At 40.6% G+C, this 27,603-nt stretch overlaps 1 protein-coding gene across 6 annotated transcripts in view; it reads right to left on the reverse strand.

Moving 5' to 3' along the window:
• Window positions 1–3,054: 3,054 nt before the first annotated feature.
• The window catches only part of TSC1 (TSC complex subunit 1), a 29,076-nt gene continuing 4,527 nt past the window's right edge, over window positions 3,055–27,603 (reverse strand). For 2 of the 6 annotated variants that reach the window (XM_080402969.1, XM_080402968.1), the window contains exons 2-23: window positions 24,707–24,769; window positions 23,034–23,209; window positions 22,089–22,192; window positions 21,280–21,432; window positions 19,444–19,588; window positions 18,236–18,390; window positions 17,845–17,918; window positions 16,212–16,390; window positions 15,608–15,717; window positions 15,254–15,377; window positions 14,764–14,879; window positions 14,360–14,432; window positions 12,880–12,978; window positions 12,210–12,780; window positions 11,433–11,476; window positions 10,626–10,792; window positions 9,549–9,731; window positions 9,069–9,179; window positions 8,370–8,492; window positions 7,152–7,339; window positions 6,879–7,040; window positions 3,055–6,164 (exon numbers count right to left, since the gene is read on the reverse strand). In XM_080402969.1, the coding sequence (XP_080259095.1) occupies window positions 5,678–6,164; window positions 6,879–7,040; window positions 7,152–7,339; window positions 8,370–8,492; window positions 9,069–9,179; window positions 9,549–9,731; window positions 10,626–10,792; window positions 11,433–11,476; window positions 12,210–12,780; window positions 12,880–12,978; window positions 14,360–14,432; window positions 14,764–14,879; window positions 15,254–15,377; window positions 15,608–15,717; window positions 16,212–16,390; window positions 17,845–17,918; window positions 18,236–18,390; window positions 19,444–19,588; window positions 21,280–21,432; window positions 22,089–22,192; window positions 23,034–23,139 (3,474 nt within the window). In that variant the 5' untranslated portion in view covers window positions 23,140–23,209; window positions 24,707–24,769 and the 3' untranslated portion in view covers window positions 3,055–5,677. Of the gene's footprint in view, window positions 6,165–6,878; window positions 7,041–7,151; window positions 7,340–8,369; window positions 8,493–9,068; window positions 9,180–9,548; window positions 9,732–10,625; window positions 10,793–11,432; window positions 11,477–12,209; window positions 12,781–12,879; window positions 12,979–14,359; window positions 14,433–14,763; window positions 14,880–15,253; window positions 15,378–15,607; window positions 15,718–16,211; window positions 16,391–17,844; window positions 17,919–18,235; window positions 18,391–19,443; window positions 19,589–21,279; window positions 21,433–22,088; window positions 22,193–23,033; window positions 23,210–23,951; window positions 24,028–24,706; window positions 24,770–27,603 lie in introns of those variants that run through there. The other 4 variants (XM_080402970.1, XM_080402972.1, XM_080402971.1 and 1 more) reach the window with 4 other exon arrangements.

Below are 27,603 nucleotides of genomic sequence, written 5' to 3' on the forward strand. Positions count from 1 at the left end.
CTAAAACACAACAAGTGCTGGGGACACAAGAGACGCTGTTCCCAGATCTCCCTGACTGTTGTGCAGTTTAAATTTGAACACGCAGGCTCTGACGAGACCAAAATTATCCTCCAGTTTGTGGTTCACTTTCAGCTTCCACTGCACAGCACAGATGGCTTGTCAGAACAGTCCTCTCCAATGCAGCCTACTACCTCCCCAACCCAACGCCGCTGCCATTGTCTGTCCGTACTCCACCAGGGTTGCGATACAAGCAGGAAACACAGCTCCCAAACCTTAATTATAATTTCTACCCTAGCCTTATCCTTTCAATCAGTCTGATGCAGCCAAAATTTTAAGGCACAAGCGGAAAACTTGCAGTCTGAAGTTTGGCAATGACATGACCAGAATCTGTTGGAAGACTGCAAAGTTAAGTCTCACAAAAACGTCTAGACAAATTACTTAATTTCCATACAAGTTCTCCTCTTCCAGAGTGGATGGACACTTCAAAAGACAAAAAGATACAGCAAGGATTGTTTTTCTCTACTACAAATCAAGCTGTTTGAAGAATTTACATGAACAGGATGTAAATGCCAAACACAGAAGTGCAATAAAGTTTTACTTTAGCCTCTGTGAGCATAAATTGCAAGATACACACTGAGAAACCAGGCAGGGCACTGACTGGCTTACTGAGAGATCTGTCACTTAGTCCAGAAAATAAATGCGTCTTTTTTGTTCAAAGACTGAAGAGGTGTGGGCGGTAGCGGATGATCTCCACAGAACCCTGGCAGCTGCAGGCTCCCCCTGAAGCACCCAAGGGTCAGCCCAGGCTGTAGCCAACCTGTGATCGGGTTGAAATAGTCGGCACGTCAAGCACCTGGAGCCAGCAGCCCACCCGCTGAGAGGAAGGGACACAGCTCGGATCCCCAGCCAAGCTCGTGCACCAGGGCTGGCAGTGGGCTCTCAAGGGAACGAGAGGGGGGAGCCACGGCAGCAGGGACACTTGGCATCCCTAAAATGTTGTTAAAGGATGACGGGTGAGGTGGTGAGCTTTGCCCGGTGGCTGTAGCTGGGAGGCAGCGGAGCAAGGGCTGGGTCCTGCCCACCAGCTGTGGGCCCCTGCGCTGCCCCCCTCACACTCTCATATTAGTGTCCACTGGGCAAAGGCTCTTAAAAGTGGTTTTTGAAAAGCTCTGACAATCCCACTGTGCCCCCAGCCCCCACCCAAAGGGGCTTCGTAACACTGGTTACACGTAAGCCACGGGGCTGCAGCACGCCAGGTCCCGCTCCTTCCCCAGCTCCTGCTGCTGGCACATCAATTTTTCTTCCCTTTCATTTCAAAGGAGCCATCGGCTGCTCCCTGTCACCACCACCCTGCTCAGGCAGGCCGCTCGCCCCCTGACAGGACAGCTTTGTTTTCAGGAGTTCTGAATGCGTGTGGAGGGCGTGTAGCACCACTGCAAACTGAGCTTTACTAAAAGCTCAACTGCAAAGTGAACACAGCAGTGCTGAGACAGAGCACAGACCACTTCGAAGAAACCATAAATAGCGTTTGGCACACATTAAAGATCACCAAGTCAGTCCAAAACCAGACAGTGCTCTTGGATTGACAAGGACTTTCAGAAAAAAAGAAAAAAGATTTCACCATGTAAAGCTCACAAACACCAAAATCATCAAGACCATCAGTCAGAATTATTTGGATAAAGTTTTGTGCAAAAAGTAAAGCCTATGTGAATGCTAACTAAGCTTTATTTGCAAAGCTCCTGTGCGTACGAACATATGAAAAAATAACTCAGCTTCTACTGATTTTCTGAACTATTTTGTAACCAATTACTTTTAGAATCCACCACTGCACCAGCAGCTCAGTAGTTCCAATAAATCAAGATCGATCAGCAAACATACTTTAAATTCAGGAAATGAAATGATTTCTTCCCTAATGTCCACTGCATGTTTATCAGCTGGGTTATAAACCACCAAACATACTGTTGAGCATTAGCAAGTAGGGAAGGTACTTTATTTTTCTCGTTGTACCCTAGTGAATGTACTTCTGTCTGTAATATATACCTAATTATTTTTCACACCGGCACATGCAGCTTTTCAATGCTAAGCTTGTTAAGGGACATGCAAAATAGATTTAAGGTAAGGTAAGAGCAAGTCAAATTCACTTTGTGCTTTGTTTTCAGTTCACTTACACTCTGCTGTAGAACTCGTCCCAGTGCAAAAGGCCCCCAAACAACTTTCTATAGCACTTAACTTTAAGCTAATGTTTATGGTAACTTTTATATAATAAAATTCTCCATAAACACCATTACTCAGCCAAAGCATGTTCACAGACAGACTGTATGTAACTTGCACCATCCCCTTGCACATGTTGTTCAAATTTAAGAATTATACTCAGTTGTTAACTGGAATGCTGAGGTGCATGTATGAATTTCTAAATTTCTTTGAGTAACCTTTCAAATATTTATTTATTTCAAGGAAAAAAAAAACAACAAAAATGCCAGTTGGGAAAAAAAAACCAAAAAAAACCCCCATGAGAACAACCTTAACCTGCTAGTTTACGCTTACAGTAAAATGGCCCCAAAGTTGCCCTTAGTTTGAGAAACTGTTGTCCTGCACATACAGTGACTCTCGAGCTTGGCACAGACCAGAAAAGCACGTAGACAAGGACAGAGCGAGTCAGCCAGCTTCTGACAGTGTCCCCAGCTTTGCAAACAACAGTCTTTGACATTTTCAGCTATTAATTTGTCTAATTGCTGTGCAATCTCTAGACTGCGTGAACAATGCCATACAGAAAGCTCATACGCAGATTTGCAGTACTGAATTGTTCGCAGTTAATTTATGGATTATACCGGCATGTTGTCAAGTTTGGTTTTCACAGAAGAAAAAAGCCTTTGGCTCCACGCAGAAAAATAAGCTTCTAACAACGAACCCCATGCAAAAAGGGGCAGAACCACTTATCTGCTCTGTACCACGCAGATCTTGGAAGATGTTTCAATAATGACCTTGTTTCTGCATGTTTCCTCTCAGCACAGCTTGGGCCCAAAGAGGTCAGCTTGCAGGGAATTTAACACAAAGTAGTGCAAAACAATACATTTTATTTGTTCACAGTTAAACACAAGCAACTGCCTTGACATTTTAGAACATTCTAATAAGGACAGCAAAACCTCCTTTTGGTTTAAGTTCTCTTTAGCTTACGATTGTACCATTTCCTCGTATTTCATATTTATGGCATTTAATGTGGATTGTTTAACATGCTTACAAAGAGCGAGGCAGGGAACAGATTAACTTGACAAAGACAGCAATTTTAGATTTAACTAAAAGCAGTCAGTTAAAAAAAAAAAAAAAATCTGTTTCCACTTCACTGATGGGACCCCTTCAAACAAACTGCAAGTTAACTACATACAGCAGATCCATGATTTTTAGACTTACCAAAAAAAAAAAAAATTGCAAAATTTGTTCCTCCATAATCTTTGTGGTCCATAAACAAACCTAAAGTGGTTTCCATTACTATCCCGTTGCTAAAAATCCTTTTTAAAAGAAGAAAAAAGCCACCTTATCAATGAGCTTGCGTTACTGCCAGGGCATTTTTGTAACTGACAACAAAAACCACCTCTCCTCAGAACAAGTGAAGTCGTCGTATAAAGCAAGAAACTTCTGGGCTTGGCAGAGCAGAAGGATGGGCGAACACACTCCTCCAGCACAACGGCACCCAACAGCTGAGCCAGCCCTCCAAGGGCAAGGTGCAAACCATTCACTCCTGGGGCTGGGACCCGCTGGGGCAAGAGGGCAGGAAACCTCCAAATCTTACCGAAACATACGCTACCACGTTTGCTACCACTAAGTCTTAGAAAAACCTATGGACATGTCGACAAAACCAGTCTGTCACTTACAACCAACTCTCTATTTTCTATTCCATGCAGATTCAAGCTTGGACAAAACCACTGAAGTTCACCTTTACTTTCAGAGTTAGGACTGACCAACCGAAAGGACACAGAGTCATTGAGACAGGCAGAAATGTATTTAGACCCTAGGTGTTACGGAAGAAGTGGAAACGGGACGAAAAGCACTGTCAGGCGCCTGCTGGCGTTATTGCCAGCTGCTTTGACAGAGTCCTGTTCCTAACCAGGTTAAGAAGGGATTTGATCTACAAGTGCAAGTGTATTTGGACTTGATTTATATGTGAGACTATTCTTAAACAGCAGCTGCCACCCACAAAACGTTTAAGAAAAGAGGCCACGTGTGATGCAGGGTAACCGTGAAGCCCGACATGTCTAAGTTCACACAGACCCAGACATATCTAACACTTAAAACAAGCACACTGCTTTCCTAACAGCAGGCTCTCTTTCTTCTGTCACAAAGGACACAGTCTGACCACTGAGAAGCCCTGATCCCACAGTCCTCCTTCACAGAAGGCTCATCGTTGACTTAAAACACGACCAATGCAGAAAGGCTTCGTGACAGAATTCCGATTCTCAGTTTGAGCAGGCTTTATCCCTGGCCTTGTCTTCCAAGGAAACGGGATGAGGGCGAAGGGGAGATACCTGGAGCCAAACTGACATCACTGAGCTGAAAAATGCGCTGCAGTCTGAGCAGAACAGCACTCAAAGGAAACCATGTTCTGTAAGGCAAGCCTGAAAACGCATTCCCAGGAAGAATGAAGCCAATTTCTTGCACTCAAAACACAGTGGCCTTGCTCAGATCTGGAATGAAGACCAGAGCTATGAAACAGGGCCAGGCAGCACAAGTATTTCCCTGATTAGAGAAACAAACGCTCCTCTGCAAATCTTCATAAGCTTGCAATGCTACACACATGTTCTGCACGCTCTCCCTTACTTCATTCAGTAAAGTTTCCCTTTCCCTCTTCTCCCACCCCAACTGCTTTCCCATACGAACCAGTCTGAGGTCAGTACCGGTCTGTCAGGCAAACAAATACCAGAAAGATCAGAAGCTAGTGTTTTAACAAGTCTTCAGCAAATACGGTCTCTTCCGCATGACAAGCTCCAGTTCCTTAATAAGTGTCTGTTCAAATGTAACTTGCCAGGAAATGTTAAGGACAATATAAACAATGATCATGAATCAGGGTGAATGAATCATTTTGCAGAGGTACACTGTTCTTTAAACATTTAGGTATTTGATCAGAGTCCAACTTAATGAAGACTGGTCTCTGAGGATGAGGGACAGGCAAAATAAGAGACCTTTAGATGAATGCACTAGAAACTCTAGCACTGCTTCGTTCCAGGATGAAAGCAACCGAAGTCACCCGGATAGGCAGCACAGATAACTGCTCTAAATCGGGAAGCTTGCAAGGAAATACAAAGCATTCATAATAGACTCACAAATGTTAATTTGGCCTCATATTGCACTCAAGTTCATAAACGCAGCCACTCAACTGGGGACAGGGAGAAAGGGAAAAAATACTTGCAAACGCTAACAGTTGTCCCTTCAAATTATTACACGCTGCTAAGGACTGAATTTGAGAAAGAAGAAAGAGTTAGGCTGGGCGTTTCAATTCCAGACCCAAAAATCCACTTTGCATTCATTCAGCAGCCTTCTTCCGTTTCTGGACATCAATCCTATTCCGCTGCATGAGCTAGCTGCTCAGACCAAAAAAACATAAAAGCTTTTAGTTAAACTTGCATTCACGCCTCCTGTTCTATGCCAAGAATATGAAAATAACACTGATTGACTATCTTCCTTTTTAACTGTGGTCATGATGAGTTTCATTGTAGTCCATGATATGAAGCTGTCCAACACTACTTTCCTGGATCTTAGGCGAGAGGCTAAGGTTATCGGGGCTTGGAGGGGCCTTTGTCTCCATGCTTGGATCTTTATATAGTTCAGTCTTTAGAGCATCAGAAAGCCTGTTGATGGTTACACCCTCCTCATCACACTGGCTCTCACTCTTGTTGCGAAATAATTCTCGTGCCTTCATTCCAAGGAAGCTCTTGGAGCTGGGGAGCGAACCTACAGTCAGTGGGACAGCAGTTGAGGGCTCCAGCAACACGGATGCCTCCCAGCGACTGCTGAATCTCTGGTTCTGGGGTTTTTCTGGGGTGGAGAGCTCACTGCTGCTGCCACCCTTACTGCTACTACTGCCTCGAGTGCTGGGAGGTTTGGTCTCTCCGTTTCTACCATTTATTTCTTCACTGTGTCCTGCCACAGTATCTTCATTACCACAATCCAGCCTGTTTTGGAAAGAGAGAGGGTACAGTGTCAAGGAAATGGTAGCAACTTCGCAATGGAAAAGGGAAGGCAGGTGACCCTGATTGGCTTTCCTTTTCTGCTTCTGTGTATGTACTTCCAACAGTTTTCTTGTCACAGTTTTGCAGCAAAGCAGAACTGACAGAGGGTAACTGCAAAGTAAGTGTCACATGCTCAGCTTTGCAACATCCAGTGTTTGCAAGTCCAAAGCGGACAATAATCACAAAGCAGAATGGAACTCTATCCTGATCTGTTAAGGTAAAGGACGAGATCTGTACATCATTCCTTGGATTGCAGATCTTTCTTTAACCTAGCCCAAGCATAGGTGATTGTCACAAATCCGGTGTGCAAGAAATTACCCTGATGCTGTAGCAGAATGTAGTGCAGGAAAAAAAATAAAGGTACGATCTCAGGGAAAGCACAGAAACACCTAGATGCTTTATGTAAAACAACTACTTAACAACAGTGTAACAATTTTTAGATTAAAGAGACTGGTCTGAAAAGTACTTCATGAGCACTTCCAGTTTTTTCAATGACTGTCAGTTACCTGGGCAGAGTCCTGAAATAGATTCAGCCTATAAAAGGGGGAGTAACAGAAATGTTTTGAGATAATGTATCCAAGTGCTAAGAATTCCACAAGGGTATCAAATTCCAAGGAGCTGGTCATCAGTCCAGCACATTTTACATCTCACCCTTACCTTTCTTCTGCTGCTTCAGCTGCTTCAGTTTTATCGTCTTCAAGTTTTTTCAGTAAGCTGCTCTTCTCCAGCCGGCCAAACAGATCCAAGATCTCCAGTTCAAATGCCTGTGTGATTCTTTTCTGGGCCTTGTACCTACTTTCTACTGCTTGCAGCTGACCTCTGAGCAGAAAAAGAAACCAAAATCCATCAGGTCCAGTGTCTCCAGATTCTGCCTCAACTATGACAATGCATCTGTCAATGCATAGCTAAAATTTTAGATGAAACCCCTACCTTGCTTGGATTTTGACATCTTCCAGGTATTTCTTTTGCTCCAGGAAGAGGTGGTCCTTTTTAGCAAGCTGACATTCCAGTTCAGCTATCCGTTTCTGGGAAGCATCAAGCCTTTGGCTTTGCTGTTGAACACACAATTTTGCTTTCTCCAGTTCTTTCCGAAAAGCAGCGTGCAACATTTCAACCTCCTCGAAGGAAAGAACACAATGTTAAAGTATAATGATTGTGTGTTATTTTTATTAATATTTAGACATGTTTCTGATGCTATACATAGGCACATTTTTAAACAAGATGGAATAAAAGAAGCATTTCTAAAAACAGATATAGAAAACTGTATACTCTGAAGATGTACGCTATTAAGTTACTGTGAAAATAACCATACATCACTGGAATTTATTAGCACTTTATTGTTCCTTATGAAGTGTCTTTTCAGCAAAGCAAACTTGCCACTTCTGCACCAGATTAGAATAGACAAACGCTGTTTTAAAGCCATTTTTGCAACATGACCTTCATTAAATACCAGTCAAAGACTTTTCTTTTTCTTTTAAAGCTTATTATTCACCTTCTTTAATTACTTGCTCTCACGCAGGAACAGTTATATTGTTGTGTAATTTACTTGCTTCTAATTAAAAAAAGGTTTCTTTGAAGTCAGGAAGTAAAACCATATGAACCACAGAAGTTTTAGTAAAGTTAATACTAACTCTTAATAGGAAAACAACTGAGTGAGAAGAATAAGACTGGTTGTTTTAAAACAGCACCTCACAAAAACCTGTAAAATCCTGGTTAAGATCTTTCTACAAATTCTAACACTACTACTCTACGTTATACACCTTTGCAAGCAGAAAAGCTCACAGTTACTTTACTAGTAATAGCCTGCTGCCAGTTACATTAAGAGCACAGTAAAGTCTTGGCCTCCGGCAAGAAAAAAATTGTTAAAAATTTACATCAAGTGACTAAAAGTGACTTCAGGTGTACCCCAATATCCTCCCTTCTTAGCTTTCAGGCACTGGACATTGGAGATATTCCACAAACCTATAGCGCACAAAAATATCTGAATATTTTCAAATATGGAATCCAATCCCTGAAAATCAATTTCAAAACAAACTGTTAATTTACGAGACACCTCCTTCATAATGAACACAAGGCTGAGAACCGCTTGATGATGACCTCAAGTGAAGTCTTCCCCAAAAGGCACCCTCTGCAACTCTGCAAGTGTACCTTTGTAGTGTCCGTGTGCTTGTGCTGCAGCTGCTCCAGGTACAACTCATTGACCTCCCCAAGAACCAGAAGTTGCCTGTTCAAGAACTCCATCTGCTGTTGCACTGATTCACTGTTGGAAAGCTTTGAAAAGAAATTGAACAGAATCAAACACTGGAATGAATAGTTCAGCAGGAGAGTCACAGCTGATCGCCACTGTGTTCACAGGATATTTTTATAAGGGAGGGAGACAAAGACAAGAACATAATGCATCATAGGTAATAAGTGTTAAATAAAGTAGTTTTCATAAAGCTGGTGGCAATCCATACAGAACTTCACCATCTAGGTACTGCTTCCCCTAAGATAATCATGTTTCCACTTAACACAAGAAGTCCATTCAACTTCTGATATAAGCAAGATCTCTAAGACATCAAGATATAGCAGGGCTTGGATACAAGTTCACATTGCTCAATCTGCAAATTCCTACTGTGGAAAAAAAAAAGAGCCAAAATGAGAAGTTTCAGAAGCCTTTGAACAGAGTTTGAGGTTTCTTCATCAAAACACACTTCTCTGTGTTGTTTTTGTGCAATTAATATCAGATTCTATGGATGTAAGCACTAGCTTCTTTCAGAAGAATAAAGAAAAAGCACCTGATAAAAATAATCTGAAAAAAAACCCAGATAGACACAAGGGGACCCTGGGAGCAGCAACTTTTCTTACCTTTTGAGAAACTTGGCTAAGCAGCAATTCAGTGTGACACACCTTGTTGTTAGCCTTCTTCAATTCTAACCTCAGATCTGCAATCATATTCCGGCAGTCTTCCAGCTTGGTCTGTTCAAATGAAAACGACCTCACTCAGGGTTCTGAAACTTTAATAAGGACTAGCAGTGGCACATGGCTGGAGGGCCATAACCCCCAGTGCTGTAAAACAAGTTACACTGAGCACTTGTGAAAGCCCCGAAACCATTTCAGAAACTGCACTTCCCTATTGCCAAACTGAAGACAGGACAAAACAGAACTATAAAAGGATGACGACTAAGTTAGGCATTTCCAATTATGCACCGTCTTATTCTGAATCAGAGCAGTATCTCTAATAGAGATACGTAACTTTCTCTCAGATATTTCATGCCCTGTTATTAGGAAGGTTATTTTTAAAACCAGTAAGTAGATAACAATTTTGTTCAGTGTTGTGCTTCATACCTGCAATTCCTGGCTCTGGTTGTAGAATTCCTCCCGGTCATGTTGCAGCTGTCTGATCTGGCTGTGAAGCTGAGCCACTATATTTTCATGTTCCTCCTGAAACTGGTGGTACCTTGCCTGCTCTTTCTGCAGACTCAGTTTCAAGGCCTGGATTTCTTTTTCCTGTAGTTTCAGCTGATCTTTCTGTTAAGAACCCCATACAAAGCATCAGACAAGACACCTGCCTTATCAGTTAGAACATCTGTCCTAACTTGCTAGCTAAGTAAAGCTATGAATTAATAGCATGAAGACGTAACACTTTTCCACAGATATAACGTTCATAGATAGAGCATGTTCTTAAGGCTTTTGGGGTTTGATTTGTTTCTTAGTTGAAAAAGAGATTTAATGGCAGGAGAGTGGATGGGCTGAAAACTCAGTCACGTCCAGAGGCACAATGAGCAATAGCAGATTCTTCCACTGCACCTCACACTTTCCACAGGGATTTGGGTTTCACAGCTCAAGCAACAGTCCATCTTCCAAAACCTATCTGGAAGTCTATTTTTGGCTCTTGAACTGAATTATCAAAAGGTGAAACTGTTGATGGAATTCACTATAATACGGAGATAGAGAAGGAAACATGGCTAAATCCGTAATGAGACATCCTTCAATGCACTTACAACTTCAAATTTTATCCTAGTAAAAACATTCAAGTTTTCCAAGTTTTTGCTATTACTCCTCAAATGAGGATTGAAAGGACAATACTTCTTCAAATAATGCAGTGAGGTTTAGCTAGGCATTAAGTAACTGCTCCACTAATTGTGAAGCCTTTAACATTATGCAAAGGTAAGTGCTGGCAGGGGTCAAGCATGCAGGCATCCACTGATTCAGCTGCCTACAGTCAAACAGAAACTACTGGTCTGAATAATCACAGAGCACGTAACTTGTCCCCAAGCCACTCCACAAAGACTGACTTTAATAAGGTAGAGAAATTAGGCTTCTTTTTTAATTAGTGGTACTGAAAGATACTGGCCAAACCAATTAATACTCATTCTAGCACTAGTGTGTTTAAATCACTGCTAGAGTTGTAGCCCTGCTCACCATGGCAGCATTATGTTCCTCCAGAGCTGTTGCTTTAATCACTTTTCGCAAGAGTCGACGATTCCGAAGGGCATGCTGCTGTCTTTTGAAGCGTTCATATAATAACTGGTTGTGCAGCAAAAGCAATTGGTTACGCAGGGTGTGAATCTCATCTGAAGGGGGAGAACCTGGATGAGAGTTAGAAGACAGAAGAGGTTACTCAGCTGTACTGTCCCTGTTCCACACATGGGAAATATTTTCTAAAATAAGCAAACTAGACTTCTTTGAAATTACAAGTTAAAAATCTGCCTGCTCCATTTGACCATCAACACAAACTTAAAATTTTAAACATTTCTCCCAGGGCAACATGTATATGTTTCAGATGGATTGCTCCTTCTATTAGGAAAAAAGGCCAAGCTCACCATCACCACGGAAGCCTAAGAGCACAAAACTACGACACATGTGAAGCAGCAAGAAAAACCAATCATCAGGTTTAGATTCAAATAGTACTGAAAAGGTGGAAAGATCTGCTCGATGATCTGCACCACACTGAAGGCTAGCAGATGTTAAATGGCCAAAAGCAGAAACATCTAGAATTGTGGGGAAGGCAGTTTTAACTTTTTAAACATGAAAAAAAGCAGCTCATCTCACTAGAAAAAAGATGTCTATCTGCTAAACAGATAAACCATGACTTAATGGAGGGCACCATCTTTCTGCAGTGTTACAAAAAAAAAGAAAAAAAAAAAAGAAAAAAGTATGCAGGTCATTGTTTAAGCAAGTCTAATAATAGAGGAACAGATTGCCAAAACACATGAGAAACTTCCTCACCTCCAAAGTGAGTCCAGTCAGCAGATTTGCTTGGCAGAGACAATCTGAAAAATGAAAATGCACCATTAAACAGTAAGTTTAAACACAAAAACACTCTGCAAGTCACTGCAAAATGGAATGCCCACCTCAAAAGAGCTTACAGCCTAATAAAAGTACAATTATGGTTAGTCTGCATGAAAAGAGTATGGAGGATCCGTGGCGAGGTTGCAAGGGCAGAGGATGGAGGGCATAATTTCTTAGAAGCTGGAGAAAAATTATCTCAGGCATAGAGAACAGCATAAGGACAAAGGAATACAGGGTAATTATACGGAAAGAAGGAATACAGCAGATACACCTACACCTTAGATCTGGTTCTCCAGTTCTTAGCTTCACGTGTATTAGAAAGAAGAAAGTGTCAATCTCCCCATGGGCTCTACATTTGCTTTTGAGTATCTAGCGTGAGACTTAAACCTGATAAACAAATCTCACTAACAGTGGTACCAAACCCACACTTGTAGCACAGCCAACAGCCCTACTTCTTCACCCCAAGCTGTCAGTGAAGGCAGTAAGAGTATAATAGTCACAGGCCCCCTTTTTTTATATCAAAACAAACACATCAGCGTTGCAAATAGAAAAATCCTCCACCCAGAACCCCTAACTCAGATAAGAGTCATGTTTCACAGAACAGGGTTTCATTGTAGATTTCCAGACCTGGCTGCTTTTCAGGCACAGCTATTAAAATAAAGCCCAGAAAGGAGTAACAAGAACATTTGTGAAGTAAGATTTTCAGTCACCTACTTGTTCAGCTCCTTAGTGTGTGCATCCGCTCCTTGCTGTATCAGTCTGTCCAGTACTTCCACGGGAGAAGTTGAGGACACGCACTCATCATCCTGGGTTCCCTTGGCTTTCTTTAGCAGCTCCTCAGTCTTCTTGCCAACGAAGAGGTAGGCAGTCTTTGGTAATGCAACCTCAAAAAGGTGCTCATAGAGGGGAGGCTGCCCACTCCCAGACACCACTCCTCTTTGTGCTGGTACTTTGTAAGGGCTGGGAGTGCGGATACTTGTCTCCCCAGAGGTTCCTTCCCTGTTACCAGCAGGGCTTTCACCAGAGCCTCCACAGGGCTTGTCTATGGGAGTAAACGTTTGTTTGGGTGTTTCCCGTGCACTCTCAGGCCCAGGCTTGTCCAGGGAAGATGTTAGAGGCTCAGAGGTCTGACTGTGTCCCTGAACACTAGAGGCTACTGAATGGGTCTTCTTCTGAGAGCCTGACAGACTTTCATTTGTGCGGTAAAATGGAGAGTCAAATCCTCCTCTAGGCACCATGTGTTCAGCATCGGTTGTGATCTCGGAGATCTCTTTAGATATTGCATCTGAGAAGGATGGCAGGGGGGAGCACAGTTATGGATGTTGTATTTTGACATTACAAACAATGCCTTAGCTAAGATGTACGTAAGGATGACAGAAATTACCTTCCTCTCTGTCCTTTTCAGCACTATCTTCAAAAGACAAACCACCCAAAAACTCTGGAAGATCACTTAAGGTTACTGAACTTTTACTACTGGGTGTGTCTGAAGAAAATAAAAGAAAAAAGAAAAGTTAGTTGTACAAATGCCATTTTCTCCAGCCTTATCAGAGCACAAACCCGACGTCTTTTACTACTGTAAGTTCCTTAGAATAAGCTTGCCCCTCCTTCAGATGCTTCCTCAAAGGAGGAAGATATCTGACTCCTGTTCCATTCCATGTGGAAACCAGTTCAGAGATCAGTCACTGGTCGGCCCTGATGCTGAAATGCAATTTTGTAAACTTAACATTTGCTGTTGCACAACAAGCCTAGGCAACTGCCTGTATGAGTAAGAATGGAATAAGAATGGGCTGTTTGCAATTTAACACACTAAATAAAGTGGCTTAAGTGTAATGTGACTATTATTCTTCCACATTATCATTAAACTCCCCTTTAGCTTCTGATCTGCCTACACAAGGACACAGCACTTAACCTGAAAAAAGGAAGTTCAGCAAACGGATGTAATACAAATTTGACAATATGTGGCTACCGATCAAAACTCTGAGACAGCTGCCAGGGAAATACACACTAAAGCATGCAGGATAGAAACTTCATGCTCATAGCTTAGTCACAGATAAAGAATCTAGTGAAAAAAACTAGCCTGCTCTTAACTGGGAATTCAGAAAGTTCAGATTCTGTTGTTGCTATACAACTTCACAAAGGAAAACCAGCTTTAAATTTCACTATCATCTCCACTTTGAGGATGGTAAAGATTCACAGTACAGAAGTCTCAAATACAGTGCCAAAATCCCTTTCTACAGCTGTCACAGGTATGGATGACAGAACGGAAAATGGCATCTAGATTTACCTATTAGAAGCTGAGTTCCTCAACCATCCACTGTTGATTTCAATATTCCACAGGACTTTAAAAAAAAAGGTTCAAGTACAGCAATATAATTGTAGATAGAAAACAAAAGTGGTTCCAAGAGCCTTTAAAAGGGAGTATCTTATCTATCCTTATGTGTAGCCTTACAGTTTGATCCAAACATGTGACATAAAACTTGAAATAAGTCTTCACGTACAACTTGTTGTTTCTAATTAAAAAAAAATCCTCAAAGAATTAGCTTTTTAAAAAAAAGTCCTTTTCCAGCCTTCAGCGTAGATCTGTATATTTAAACATGCATAAGAATGTATGAGGGCCAGTTAAAAAAAATTCTGCAAGCTATTTCTGAAGATGAGTAGTTAAAATTAAATCAAAAGCATCACAAGAAGTTTTTAAGTTCAATCACAGGTTAAGGCAGGATCCTGGAACTACAAAGAACTCGCAGGGGGTGGGATGGGGAGAGAAAAACCTGTGGCAAAGTGTTTGGTAACTGGAATACAAGTCAATAAAAACAGGATTCATTTACAATAGGCTATTGTAATGAGGAGAGGAAAACTGAGTTTACCCAATGATTTATCACTGTTTATGACATTTTGCTGTCGGTACAGTAAAGGCCTCCCAGTATCTGGTTTGTCCTCCTGAAAAAAAAAGCCAAAAACCAAAACTCAACATAGATTCTCTGCATCAGATATCTGTTGGAAACAAACCCCTTGGTCAGTTCCATAGAAAGGAAATTCCTTCAAATACATGGCTTCAATAGCAAGCCAATATAAGAAGTCTTAAAACCTTGCACCGTGGAAAAGGCAATAGTTGTCTAAACTGAGAAGAAAATTAGGTTTTGCAATGAATTGCAACGTGTTTTGTAAATCAGTTACTCTGATTTTTCTTTCTCTGTTATGGTTCCTGCCTGTATGGCAAGCCAATGAAAAAAAATAATCAGATCTGTTTGGCAAAAAAATGTTATTATACCTTTTTAGAAGGTGTGGCAGCAGCTGAAGGGAGTGAAACATGCACAAAGTCATCTGAAGTGCAGGATGGAGGAGGAGATGTGGCTGGCGTTCCCAAAGGTGTTCCTTTTCCCCCTGCTGAAATAGAGGAGCAAAAGTTATCTCAGCAGGCTCCCACTGCCTCCTTTCAGCCAAATATTGTATGTGAAGAACTGTACATTCAAACACTATCTCAACCATTTACTACTTAATCTCTTTCAACTATTTATCAAGATAAAAGTGCAGTTTCCAAAAGGCTTGCTTCAGACTTTGGCTCTTAATTCACTGTAACTTATTTCCTGTCTCAGTGTTTGCATTAGCACTGCTCTAGATGACCAGGTATTCAGTTCATGGAAGTAATGACTTAAGGCTATCAAATTGTGGCATTCCTGTTCAAGCTGACAGCAAAATTTACAGCCAAAATTTCTATTATAATAAACCTTGAAGGCCTAATTCCAAAATTCAGCACGCACCAGATGTGCCAAAAGCTTTGCTGTAAGGTTGTGATGCAGACTGGGATGATTCCGATGGGACAACTCCAGGGGAGGTTGGTGGAGTGGTCATACCACAAACTGCAGAAGGACTCCAGATGGTAACCTGTGTAAAAGCAATACACAATAAACACAAATCAGTGAAGCTCAGAAAAGGAACACGTGAAGCACCTGTATTCAGGTTCTGACATAGGAAATCAGATGGGGATTAAATCTGAAATATACACTAAGTTCTAAAGAATTCACAGTACTTCTCAGAAACAAGTTTAAGACTGTCACGAGGAACGACAAAGTGCAAAGCATTAAAAACATGCTGTGCTGCATCTTCTCCTTTACCTGCTGTGGCTCAGTTGACTGCCGTATTGACTGTGGGCTCAGAATCTGAGGTAGCTGCCCTGGCATTTGTGATAGTGTTAGCCGAGGAGTGGAATATGGGGTAGAAGTCCCTGAAAGTGTTTGGTTTTTTTTTTTAAAAAAAAAAAAAAAAAGATAAAAAAAATTAAAAGTATCCAGCACATTAAAGACAAATCAATGTACTTCTGGCTAGTACTAGAGGCTTTTAACCAAAACATTTTGATTCCATTCAACACACACATTTGTAGTTAGCAAACAAGAGACTTTTCTTCCAGCCTCAAAAAATATCTACTGAATATATTAGATACTACAGCTCTTTTTTTGGTTGGTTTGTTGTTTTGGGGCAGGGGGGACAGGGGAGGAGGAAACAGCAGAAAGGCAACTTTGCAAACATACTGTATGTCTGCATGACCAGAGCATGTATGTATATATTTCCTTTTTTTTTTTTTTTTTTTAAATGACAGTCTATTTTATGGTGCCCTAAGAATCAGACTTTAAGTGGAATAAATTAGTAAGATGTCTTTTTGCTATAAGGCGAGTTTTCCTCCAGGAATTGGGTATTCATTAGGTGTCAGGCAGGTCTTACCATAGCTGCTCTGTGTGTCAACGTAATAGCTGGCACTGGGGTCAGTTTGATGATGTTTTAAGCTTGTGCAGAGTTTCCGAGACACAGAGTAATAACCATCTTCATACGAGGCTTCTGCAGGGTCCAGGGAGATTTTGGCACATTCTATCACAACATCATGAGTTTCTAGTCTTTTCCACCTGCAGACAGTTTTTGGATCCAAAAGAGTAAGTTAGTCAATTATTGTTACAAACAAGAGTTCCTGGAGACATGAGGAATTGGCTTGTAGGATGGCTCATTTGTTCCAGACAGCTTTGCATGCTCCCAGCCAAAACTGGAACAAGGCACCATACAGAAATTGCAACCAGATGACTTGTAAGAGGGGGTCTCAAAGAGGAGACAAACAGCTTTGACACAGAGATCCATAAAGGTCTGCCATGGAGCGCTCTGGAAAGGAGGAACAGCATACGAAGAGTTGGTGGATCCTGAGCTTCAGCAGCTGTAGAAATCAGCTCAACTAGACTCAGATGTTGGTAGTCAAAATTTAGACATGCCAGCAGTGAGGGAATCTTACATTATTTAAGCAAACACCATCTGCAATGCCAGTTTCAGGTCTGTGTTTTTCCTCCCAAGTTTTGGGAATGCTTTTTATTATTACTGCCTCCTTCTTTCTGAAAACTTTTTTCTCTCCCTAAATTAAGCAGCCAGATTAGATCTGCCCAATATTTCAGGGGATAGCAGTTCACTGTAAAGAAGAGAAAGCACACAAGGCTATCTATTAAAGGCCAAATTGCTTTTGAATGTAAGCTATTATGTGCAAGATACCAAACCAGAAGGCTTCAACTGGTAGTTTTGTGCCAATTGTACTCCTTAGTAGCGCCACCCTCCCCCCTGTCTGGGAGAAGCCTGCAAAATTGGGCATTGTGATATTCAATGGGTTCCCATTTAGTAGTGTTTTCCTAGTGGCTCTGAAAAGCAGGGCAAGAGCACTACTGTGCAGCAACAAGAGTCAATTGCTCCTCTTCAGTGGCTGGGCCTGTGGAGACAAGAGAAAAGCAGCAAGTGGTGCTGCTGCAGGCAAATGAGCCTATTTCTAAAGAAAACTAATACAGCTGATAATGTTAAGACATACCTGTTAAAAGAATTGATCTGTTAACTGAACCAATATCTAGGTACCAAAACAAGACACACTGAAGCCATTTTAAACACTTAAATCCCACCAAGTACTTCAACAAACCAAAAAAAAAAAACAACGACCCAAACCTTAAGCCAATGAAGCAGGTCAGTGGTAGTTTCCCTTTATTCATTATAACCAAATTCTTATAGAATTTTATGAGGATGTTTGATTGTTAAGTCAAATTAAGACAAAGTCAACTGTTAAGTAGAAGACAGATTCTATCCCAGACACAAAATTAATTCAGAACCCCAACATCATTAATGGCCTTCCACAACAGTTTTTGCTTATTCATCCAGCTGTAAGCTTGGATGAAGAAATGCTACACGTTTACCTGGTGCACCTATGAATATGGGTGGCAAAACACCACTGGCACACACTGCTGCTGACAGACAAGGTTTTGCTGTAAGCCTTCTGAAATAACCCAGCTAAAAGCTGCTCATTTCTAGCCTTTCCTAATAGCAGAGTGAACATATATACCTTCGTGGGTCCAGTTCATGGTCCTTAGATCCAGTCACTAATTCTGGATGAATTCGCACATGTTCCATCATTGGCTGGATGAGCAAGAGCAAGAAGAAGTATGTATTATCGGTACAGCATCTTTTCATTGCACTAAACTACACAAAGGTGATGAGCAAGCTACTGATCCCTACAGTTCAGAATGTTACATTTAACAGATAAAGCTAACACACATCATCACAGCTTCAAGAGATGATCTTGCTCCCACCTGAGATTTCAGTCCTCCAATAGCCAGTTTTTATTCTGCTTTGCGGAGCAGCCCTCAGTTAAATCAATGTAGTGTATTAAACTGCCAAATACCTGCCTTTATACAGCTATGAATTCCTTGTCTCAGGTAATATACACATTTTACCTTGACTACCTCTTCAAAGGTCTCCAAGTTTTCCTTCATACTGTAGTGAGAACGCAGAAAGGAGACAAAATTGCAAGGATACATTCCATAAAGACGATGAAAGAGAGCATAAACGCTGGCATGAAGATGGACAAGATAAATCTCTGCCACGTGACCTGGAAAAAGTAGTTAGAATCTTTTTCATTACATTGGAGAAAAGAATAAAACTTCTAAGGATGCAAGCAAAGTACTTTTAAATTTAAAATGTTAACTGGAACAAGTCTTCTGAGATATGAATAGTCCCTAGCGAAACTGTGAAGTCTTCTGAGAGTATAAGCAATACTTACTCATCAGCTCACAGCAAAACCAAAAATTAAGACACGGACCATTAACTCCAACCAGTATCCTGTCGTTCTCAAAGCACAGCATTTTTTTTATTATTCAAGTTAAAACCTGAAACCCCTCTAGATAGTGAGCCAGAGTTTGCAAGACTGCCTGCCTGATTAAAAATAAAAACTAAGGATTACTTCACTTCAAAGGTAAAAACTAAAAGCTTGTACCTACAAAAAGCAAACACGACAGATTTGAACCTTACTAGCCATCTTACAAGTTCCAATCCTACTTGCCATGCAAAATGGCTCTCTGAATAGCACTTCTATATGCTTAACACAGCATTTGTTCATACAGCCATGAGACACATTTATAACACTTGTGTTACATATCAGACACTTTACAACAAATTCAGCAAAACCAATTCATCAGAACCAATGCTACAACTGAGAAGCCTAGTTCTACCAAGACTTTCATGAGTACTGATAGTTGCATATTAAAAGAAAACCTCACATGTTTCTTCCCCCTCCCCATCCATACCTAGCAATCTCAAATTCCCAAACATCTGCCTCAAATATTAGCATTTTATCTTCTCTATTCCATTAAGATCAGTCTCTGCTTTTCACTGTCATCAGGGTAGCACTTTGGTCCAGTGAAACATCATGTAGTAGCAGCACCACATGGACCAATCTAAGACACTTAGAAATTTTGAGCAAAGAAGCACTCCCTGATGCTAACTATAAAAAACAGACCAGTTTGTGGGCCCTAATACTTCATTTTCTGCATTTAAATAATCTCAGACCATTAAGAGTCTCACAAAAGAATGCACTCACCAACTGTGCAAGAGTCACAAGGATACTACTAAACCATAACTGCATGCAACAAAGTTGAAATCTCACCTGGATTCTGCAAGCACCAGGCTGAGAGACGCCCAAAGATACCAAAGAAATCATGAAGGTACTGTTTGCCAGACTGAGGAATCATTGGCAACATGGTTATCAGCACTAGGACACCTGTGGTGAGTACTACTACATCTGTGTCAGTCTGCAAGAAGGGAAAAATCCTGCATTAGTCAATTAAAAGTGTTGAACTTATACCTACAATATTTTAATGAACCAAGACTATTTTCTCTTTCATGCATAACAACCCTAAGAAGAAAAGATTTGGGATTCTTACTCCTATTCTGCTGCTGCTTTCCTGTATAAAGACTTGACTTAAGTTAACAAGTGAACATGACCACAGTTCCATAATTGAGTAGAAAAAAAAATATTACTGGTATGTGAAGTATCTTACACACTGCCTTCCCTCCTTCCCAGAGCTAAGAACACACAGCATTCAGAGCCTGAGAAACTGCAAATCTGATTCAGGGTATTCAAGGATGTTGGCCAGTTACCAACGCAAGGGTCAAAAGCTTTTCTATCAAACCTGGTTGATGACTCCGGCTGCTAAGTATCTCATAAAGTGGTAATTCAAACAATAACTAGAACCCATACCGAGAGAAAGGGAGGTGGCAGTAAAAATTTTTAGTTAGATGACACCAGTAACAGAGAATCAGATTTTAGGACAGGACACAGAAAATATTTAAACTCTCCCGGTGGGCTCCCTGCTTGCTTCCCCAGCTTAATGCACATTTTTCTTGGTATTTCCTCTGCTTTGTCAGGACAGGGGTGCAAACAGCACAAGTAAGCCTGTGGCCAGATGCACTGAGCTGGTCTTGGTACCTCCCAAAAGCCACTTGGGCTGGTCAGACATATTCAGTGTTACGATTTTTTCTTCATCTGTGTAATCTACAGCCTCTGTTCTCCCTCAGTCAGACATAACCCCTTCACAGCACATTTCACATCCATCACTATCCCTCTGTACACACCCCCAGCACTTCCACATCTCTGTTCTGCTCCTGCCAGCTTTCTGACACACTTCACTCCTCTCACAATCAGGTAAGACTCACACTGAAAAGGGTAACAGAACTCGTCAGGCCCATCAGGAGTTCCACTAACAGCACTTGTAGCTTCTTTGGCAGTTAAAAATTCGTTGTGTTTTTGTTTTGAAGAGCACTGGTACATGACTACATTTTATTGTCACTTATATGGCTAATATAAATTCTTCACTATCGTATTAATCAATATTACTGACAACGCATTCTAGGTCTCAAAACACTTTCCATTCTTTATTCACTGTTACAATACTGTACAGTATTATAACTGATAAATTTGCAGATGGGGAGAAAAAAAAGCATGGAGAAGCAGCTACTTCCTTGTAATCCAGCAGGTCTGTAGCCAGGAAGGGAAAGCCTGCAAATTCCAAGGTAATTTCACCATGGAATAGTCTGTTGCATGGCCCATCTACACTGCAAGGGCAGTATACCAGCTGACATGCACAAATTTCGGAATATGCTAATGGGAAGTTATTGTATTTCTCATTAATTCACATTCAAGATATCCATCAACTTCACTGATGGTCTTTAACTTACTTTTCTAAATGTTTTAGTAAACTTTCCTAACTCCAAGTTATACAGTGACAGTGGCTTTTACAAACAAGATTGTCGGTAATAACAGATCAGCACAGAATATTTAGCTGATGTAATTGCACTGTGGCTTAGCGTCCTAATCAACAATTTATTTTTCTCACAGCTTAACTAAACGACATCAAAACAGAAAACAAATGTCTTGTATAACAAGTACATATGTTTACAGCAGGTGTACAAGTGTTTGATGGACAATACTGACAGTTCTTACCTTGAGACATTTAAGTAATGAAAGGAGGAGAGGTGCTTGAGAAAGCTTATGTTTCCAAGATGGTTGTCGTCTTATCACATGTCCCAGCAGAGAGAGAGTGGGTAAACGGGTAGCAGCTTTGCCCATATATTCATTAATTTTGTCCAGTAGATGCTGATAGAGGATTTTGCAAAGAGTGGTAAAAAAAGAAAAGGTATTTACATTTAACTGGTAGATGCTCTTTTTCACCGATCTATATTCAGCAGTTTGCCACAGCCGACTATGGAAACTATGGGCATTTTACAAATATACAGGATCCAAAAGCAAATAAAACCCAGCAATAAATTTAAGTCTGCTGGTAGCCAAATGCAAACCATTCAGTCCAGAATCAGTCAGTGCATTTCAAAACGTTTATCATAAATAAATAATTAAAAAATCCTGATCAGCAGAAGTAAAACAATTTGTAGTGCCATTCTCTCAATCTATTTAAAAATCCTTACTTGCTCTCAAAATACCCAATTTTTTTTAGGCTAACACATCCAACACTGAACAAGTGGCAGCAGCACTGCAAAGAGACTACAACAGTCCTCAGAAAACTTTCATTTGTAGAGATTCTTTGCTTAATTGGGTCAGTTTAAGCAACCCAGGAAACTGAGACCTTTGAGGGCTTTTTTTAAAATTTAACTAGCATTTACTATAGAGATACTACATCTCTACAACAAGGTAATTCTATACCAGAATGGAAAAACAAGAATTCTAAGAGATGCTATTTAAAGGCTGCTTCAATACCAGGCTAAAATCTGCTATGCTAAATAACAAGAATTTTTTACCTTGTCATGAGGCTCTTGCAACGTGGACAGTATATGCAGTGCCTGCTGAGAATTGGTTTCCAAGTAATAGTCCACCAGGTTGTTCACAAGCATGGGTCCACGGTCTATCAGTTTGTTTACAGCAAGAAAAAAAGCACACATTCTCAATACACTAAAAGTGAAGCATTTGTTACAGGGACATTGCGCAACTTGTTACACAATTAATAACATAAACCAGCACTTCGTGTTTACCAGACCTCTGGGAAAATGAGACCTCTCAACTACATTTTCTAATTTCTAACCATTCAAGCAATTGCATTCCGCTCAGGGAAGGGAACGAGTTTTTTTAATCACTAACGATTACAGTCTAACCTTAAAAACCTAGAAGTACCTGAACTGCAACAGTGTTTTACCCAGTACAGGAAAAGACTTCAGGAGTAACTTTACATTCTCTCCCTTCAGCAGATAAAGAGGACCAAGTTCATGGAAGAGTGCTCTCACGCTCTGGAAAGGCTCTATCAAGATAAGGGATGCCTTAATAGCAGCAACCATTTTTTCAAGAAAGTCCGAGTCTGTTGTTTTGTTTGGGGTTTTTTTGTTGCTTATTTTTAAAATTAACAAAATCCCACTACTTCCCATAATGTGGATAACACCTAATTCTTTCTAGATACATTTGAAAAAGAAAGTTCTATCACCTCCTAACTTGAGGCTATGCCCCAGGAAAAGCTAGCCATTTTATAATGGCATTTTAACCATTACATAACAGATCTTCCAAGAGGCAGGCCATTAAGCAAAATGGACTGAAGAGAAGCTTCAATCCTTAAAGCAATTTCAAGCTCAAGTATGAAGAGTTTCTTTCAAGTTGCATTTGCGAAGACTGTGTTTGATAGAACCCCCCCCCCCCCCCATTATTCTACCTTTATTGGTGTGAAAGCAATTCCTCAAATTACGTAAAGGAATACATACCACAAATGAGATTATCCTTGAACGCAGCTGTTATATCTTCCAGGACACCCAGAATTGGAGAATCCAGCATTGAGAGGAGCTCACCAACATTTCCTTGCTGGGCCATGATGCATGTACTGACATGAATGTGGAGGTTAAAATTTCAGGAACTTCCTCATTGGTGCCTCTCTACCAGACTAGGAGAGAAGAGAGAGCAGATGAATGAACTTTCCTTTTTCCCTTTCAATCTTAAATCTCTCATTACTTCCCTACTTCTTTTCTGCAGTATTGCCCATTTAACAATGAAATGTTTGGTAGAGTTTACATACCTGTAATAAAAGCTGTAAGAGAAAAGTTTCCAAAGAAGCCAATGAGTCACAAACAGAGTTTTCTTCCTCTTTTTAAGAGGGACATTAATCTGTTTTGCAGAAGAACTTGGCTAGCATGTATAGACTATCAGAGCATTCTATTACCATATTTTTTTAATTTGCTCTCCAGGCCAGTCAAGAAGACTAAACTTCTGAATAAAATGCAAATAACTCCCTGGAATCACTCCATTCTCACTTTCCTACAGCAACACCTCAACCAACCTTTCAAACCCTTTACACAGCGGTCTACACTCTGAAGAAAACATCTCAACATCCTTCTTCACCACTCTGGCTAGATTAGAAATTCACTGCCCTCAGCTTTTCATTATTGCATACTAATAGATTTGTGCTTTAATACTTGCAACGTGGCCAAGTTGCAGCTGTCAGGAAACTCAGTTTGGGTTACTACAGCTGCTGTTCCTCAGCCACCCTGCACGTACTAAACCACAGGCTGAGAAGCACAACATACCTTGATTGCACATATATTATTCACGAATAACATATTAAAAACTCTGCAGTGCAAAAACTGTTTATAGATATTAAAACTCATATAGATTAGAACAAGTTTTACGAGGAGCAGCTGTGGGAACCGGGGCTGTTCAGTCTGGAGGAGACTCAGGGGGAACCTTACTGCTCTCTACAACTACCTGAAAGGAGGTTGTAGACAGGTGGGGTCAGTCTCTTCTCCCAAGTAACAAGCAACAGGAAAAGAGCAAACAGCCTCAAGTTGCCCCAAGGGAGATTTAGATTGGACATTAGTAAAAGTATCTTCACCGAAAGGGTGGTCAGGCACCCGAACAAGCTGCCCAGGGAGGTGGTGGAATCACCATCCCTGGAGGTATTTAAAGAACACACAGATGTGGCGCTTATGGTTTAATGGTGGGCTTGGCAGTCCTGGGTTAACAGTGGACGTGATGATCTCAAAGATCTTTTCAAACCTACGTGATTCTGTGATTAAATGCAACAGTGTGCAGATAACATGATTGGTCAGCTTCACAGTACCAAGCAGGAGTAAACCTAAGCCATTTCAGGCTTTTAAAATGGCTTTCTCTGATGTATCTGCAACAGAGGGATTCAGGTGTCACATCTATCTATCTATTGCAACATGATTCAATTTTTTTTTAATCCATAAGAATCCTAGGCTGTACATTCCCACTGGCAGAAATAATCTGGCTTCACATCACACCAGATTTTATTAGCAAGGGTTTCATCTTTCCTCCTACTTCCAGCTAGCACACATTTTTCACTTCCTCCATGGAAGGCAAGACCAACACATACCAAGTTTACACACAAGATTTTTCTTTACTGCTGTTGTGTATACAGCACCTGTTCTGTGGATGAGCTGAGCCGCTGTCTGCAATGCCGTCAGCCACACACCTTTCATGATCACTAATAAAGAAAAAGCATGAAGAGGTTAACAAAAGGCACAATTTATTTCTTCCTTATCAAACCTTGTATATTCAGAACAGCAGTAAGTTCTTTACTAATAGCAGAGCTGTGTATGTACCTGCTGTGTGAGGAAAGTCAGCCCTTAGTTTGAAAAAAAAAGTGTTGCACAGTTGCCTTTTTCAGAATTGTCAGCAGGTTAACTTTTGCAATTGCCTCAAACTAAACGGCTTTCTCAAGACTGTAGTTTTGTACTGTGAATCTTCAAAAGCTGCTAAAGAGTTTTATTTATCGTAGGTAAAATCTTACATACAAACAAGTCCTCTCTTACCCTACCAAATTCTGAACCTAGAATAATTACTGTAATTGTTTAAGTCTTTAGATTCTAGTCAGAACATTGTTAGACATTAATTAGCCAAGGGCCATATATCAGTGCCCTATTTTAAATGATAATGCTGTAATTACTTATATACATATTACTTTCTTGAAAGCTTATGTTTAACAACGTTACTGGACAGAAGGAGTTAACCTGTCTACCCGTAAACTTTGTCATTTGCAACATACCACTCTGTAGTTGCAGAACTGCCCAAGGTCATTTTTATTAGGGCCACAAGACGTCAGCTTACTTAATCTGGCACTGACTGCAAATTCAAAGGTGATAATATGGCACCACACTCATAACAGGCATTTCACTAGCAACAAACTTTAGGTGTTCCAGTGATCACCATTCTGGAACATAAAACCCCCTACCCTCAGTTTTCAATGATCATAGCTGCATGGCTGAACAGGACAAATAAAATTGCAGTGCATCTACAAGCAGCTAGCAGAGTCTGCTCATTGAAGTGTTTCAGATTTAAATGCTATTTTCTTTTCAAGCCCCATGCTGGCAAGACCTTAAAAACTGCAGACTGAAAAGTGGCCGGTACTGCAAGCAAGACTTTGAACTAAAGATAATAAAATAGAAACTTGAGGTGGAGGAAAAGATTCACTTTTTATCAAGAACAGAATGGATCTCGGCTTTCCAAAAAGATCAGAGCTGGGATTTGTTGTGGCTTGGGGTTCTGGGGTTTGGTTTTGGGGGTTGTTTTTTTTTGGGGGGAAGAGGGGTGTTGTTTGTGTTGTTGGGTTTTTTTATCTATACATGGTGCAGACTCAAGCTTCAGCTTCTTTCTCAAAGAGCTTGCTGTTTAGAAGCCATGTTCAAAGAGTGACACCATCCTTTCAAAAAGTTTAAAGCCACTCACTCACCCATGCAACAATCTAAGGAGTCAACCTTCCACTTTGTTACTGATTTTCAGGAGTCAACTGCTTTTTCAGTTTCTAGTACTCACTGCAGTATTTAATTTACTAAATTACAGTTATACTGAGATACCCTGAATGCATGCAGAACTATATATGGGGAAATAAGTTTACTGCAAGTAACCTATTCCTTTATTTCCGAGAACACCATCTTTGAGACTGTAAAGGGCTTGCTAACATAGGTGTCTCAATTTCTACCAGGATACAGTCTCAGTCATGGTTAAGCAATAGATTCACCAGCTTCCTAAGCAACATGAATTAGTTGTTTAAAGTCTAGTTAACAAGAGATGTGTGACCACACCCCCAAACCAGCTGCAAGCAAAACCTGTTTTGAGATTTAAAGGAGCATAAATCCTAGTGTCTCTGCTTTTTTAGCCCATGAAGACCTTGTCAACTCCCTTTTCTTTGATTTCTCACCCCCCACCATAATGAAAATAATGCTTTTATTTCTTATTTTCTTACTAATAACAGTAATACTATTAAACTTGGATCAGATCTTCATCACACTAGTAAAAACCTCAACAGCAGGTTTCACTAATTCTGATATTGCCTGAGGAAACTCTATAGCATGGTGAAATCAAGAAACATGCTTTTGCAGACACCCTACATAGGTTCAGGAAGTCAGGTTCAACAATACACTTGCAGGCAGATGGGAAAAACACCAGTTATACGTTGAGTAGGTAAGAAGATTTCAAACTTTACGCTACTGGCCCGATGACACACACAAACACTACAATCAGATAAAAGCAAGGCTGATAACACAAGCTTAGTTGCCGATAACTATACACACAGGTAACTAACAACTTCCCAAGCTCCCTAAACTAAAATAGATGGCTCAAGTGACCTTCTGCCAATAAATCCGGCATATTTTAAATAAACTTGTCGATCACGCGCTGAAGTACTTTACATAAAGTGGAGCAAACTCCACTCCAAAAGCCCATGTTCAAAATATTAATAAAAGTATTTCAAACCACATCTACAAATGGGACAATATTACACACAGGTATTTCACTAGATGGAAAATTTATCTGCTGAAGTTACATATACTAGTATAATGTCGTCACCCTGCTATACAAAATGGTCACAATTTAAAAAAAACAAAACCAACAAATAACAGCTTTCTCAATGCAGGAATATAAAGTAATTTGTGAGGAATGGATTTGAAATCTTCAGTAAGACTAAGTCTGGAGATCCTCTAATCATATTGGGTCTGCAATGCCCAACACAAACAAGCAAACCAGGAAATTCCAGCAATAGTCTTAAATCACGTCACACTTTTTTCAAGCAAAGACAGCTGAATAACTAGTTTACAGGCAACAGGCTTTTAACTTTAATCAGAAAACACTGTTCTGGTAGGTGAAGCACAGTTCCCAGGGCTCACTGTGTCAGTGTGATTTATGACCAGTCCCACCAGTAATTTGTGATGTGATTTTCAAAACTTGTAAATACAGACCTCAGGACAAGCCAGGTCCATGACCTTGTAAACCAGTGAGATCATCCATTGAATGCCACAGCATTTTGTATCTGGGATTGATACA

This window comes from Falco punctatus (genome assembly GCF_963210335.1).
Source record: "Falco punctatus genome assembly, chromosome: 9".
Lineage (NCBI taxonomy): Eukaryota > Metazoa > Chordata > Aves > Falconiformes > Falconidae > Falco > Falco punctatus.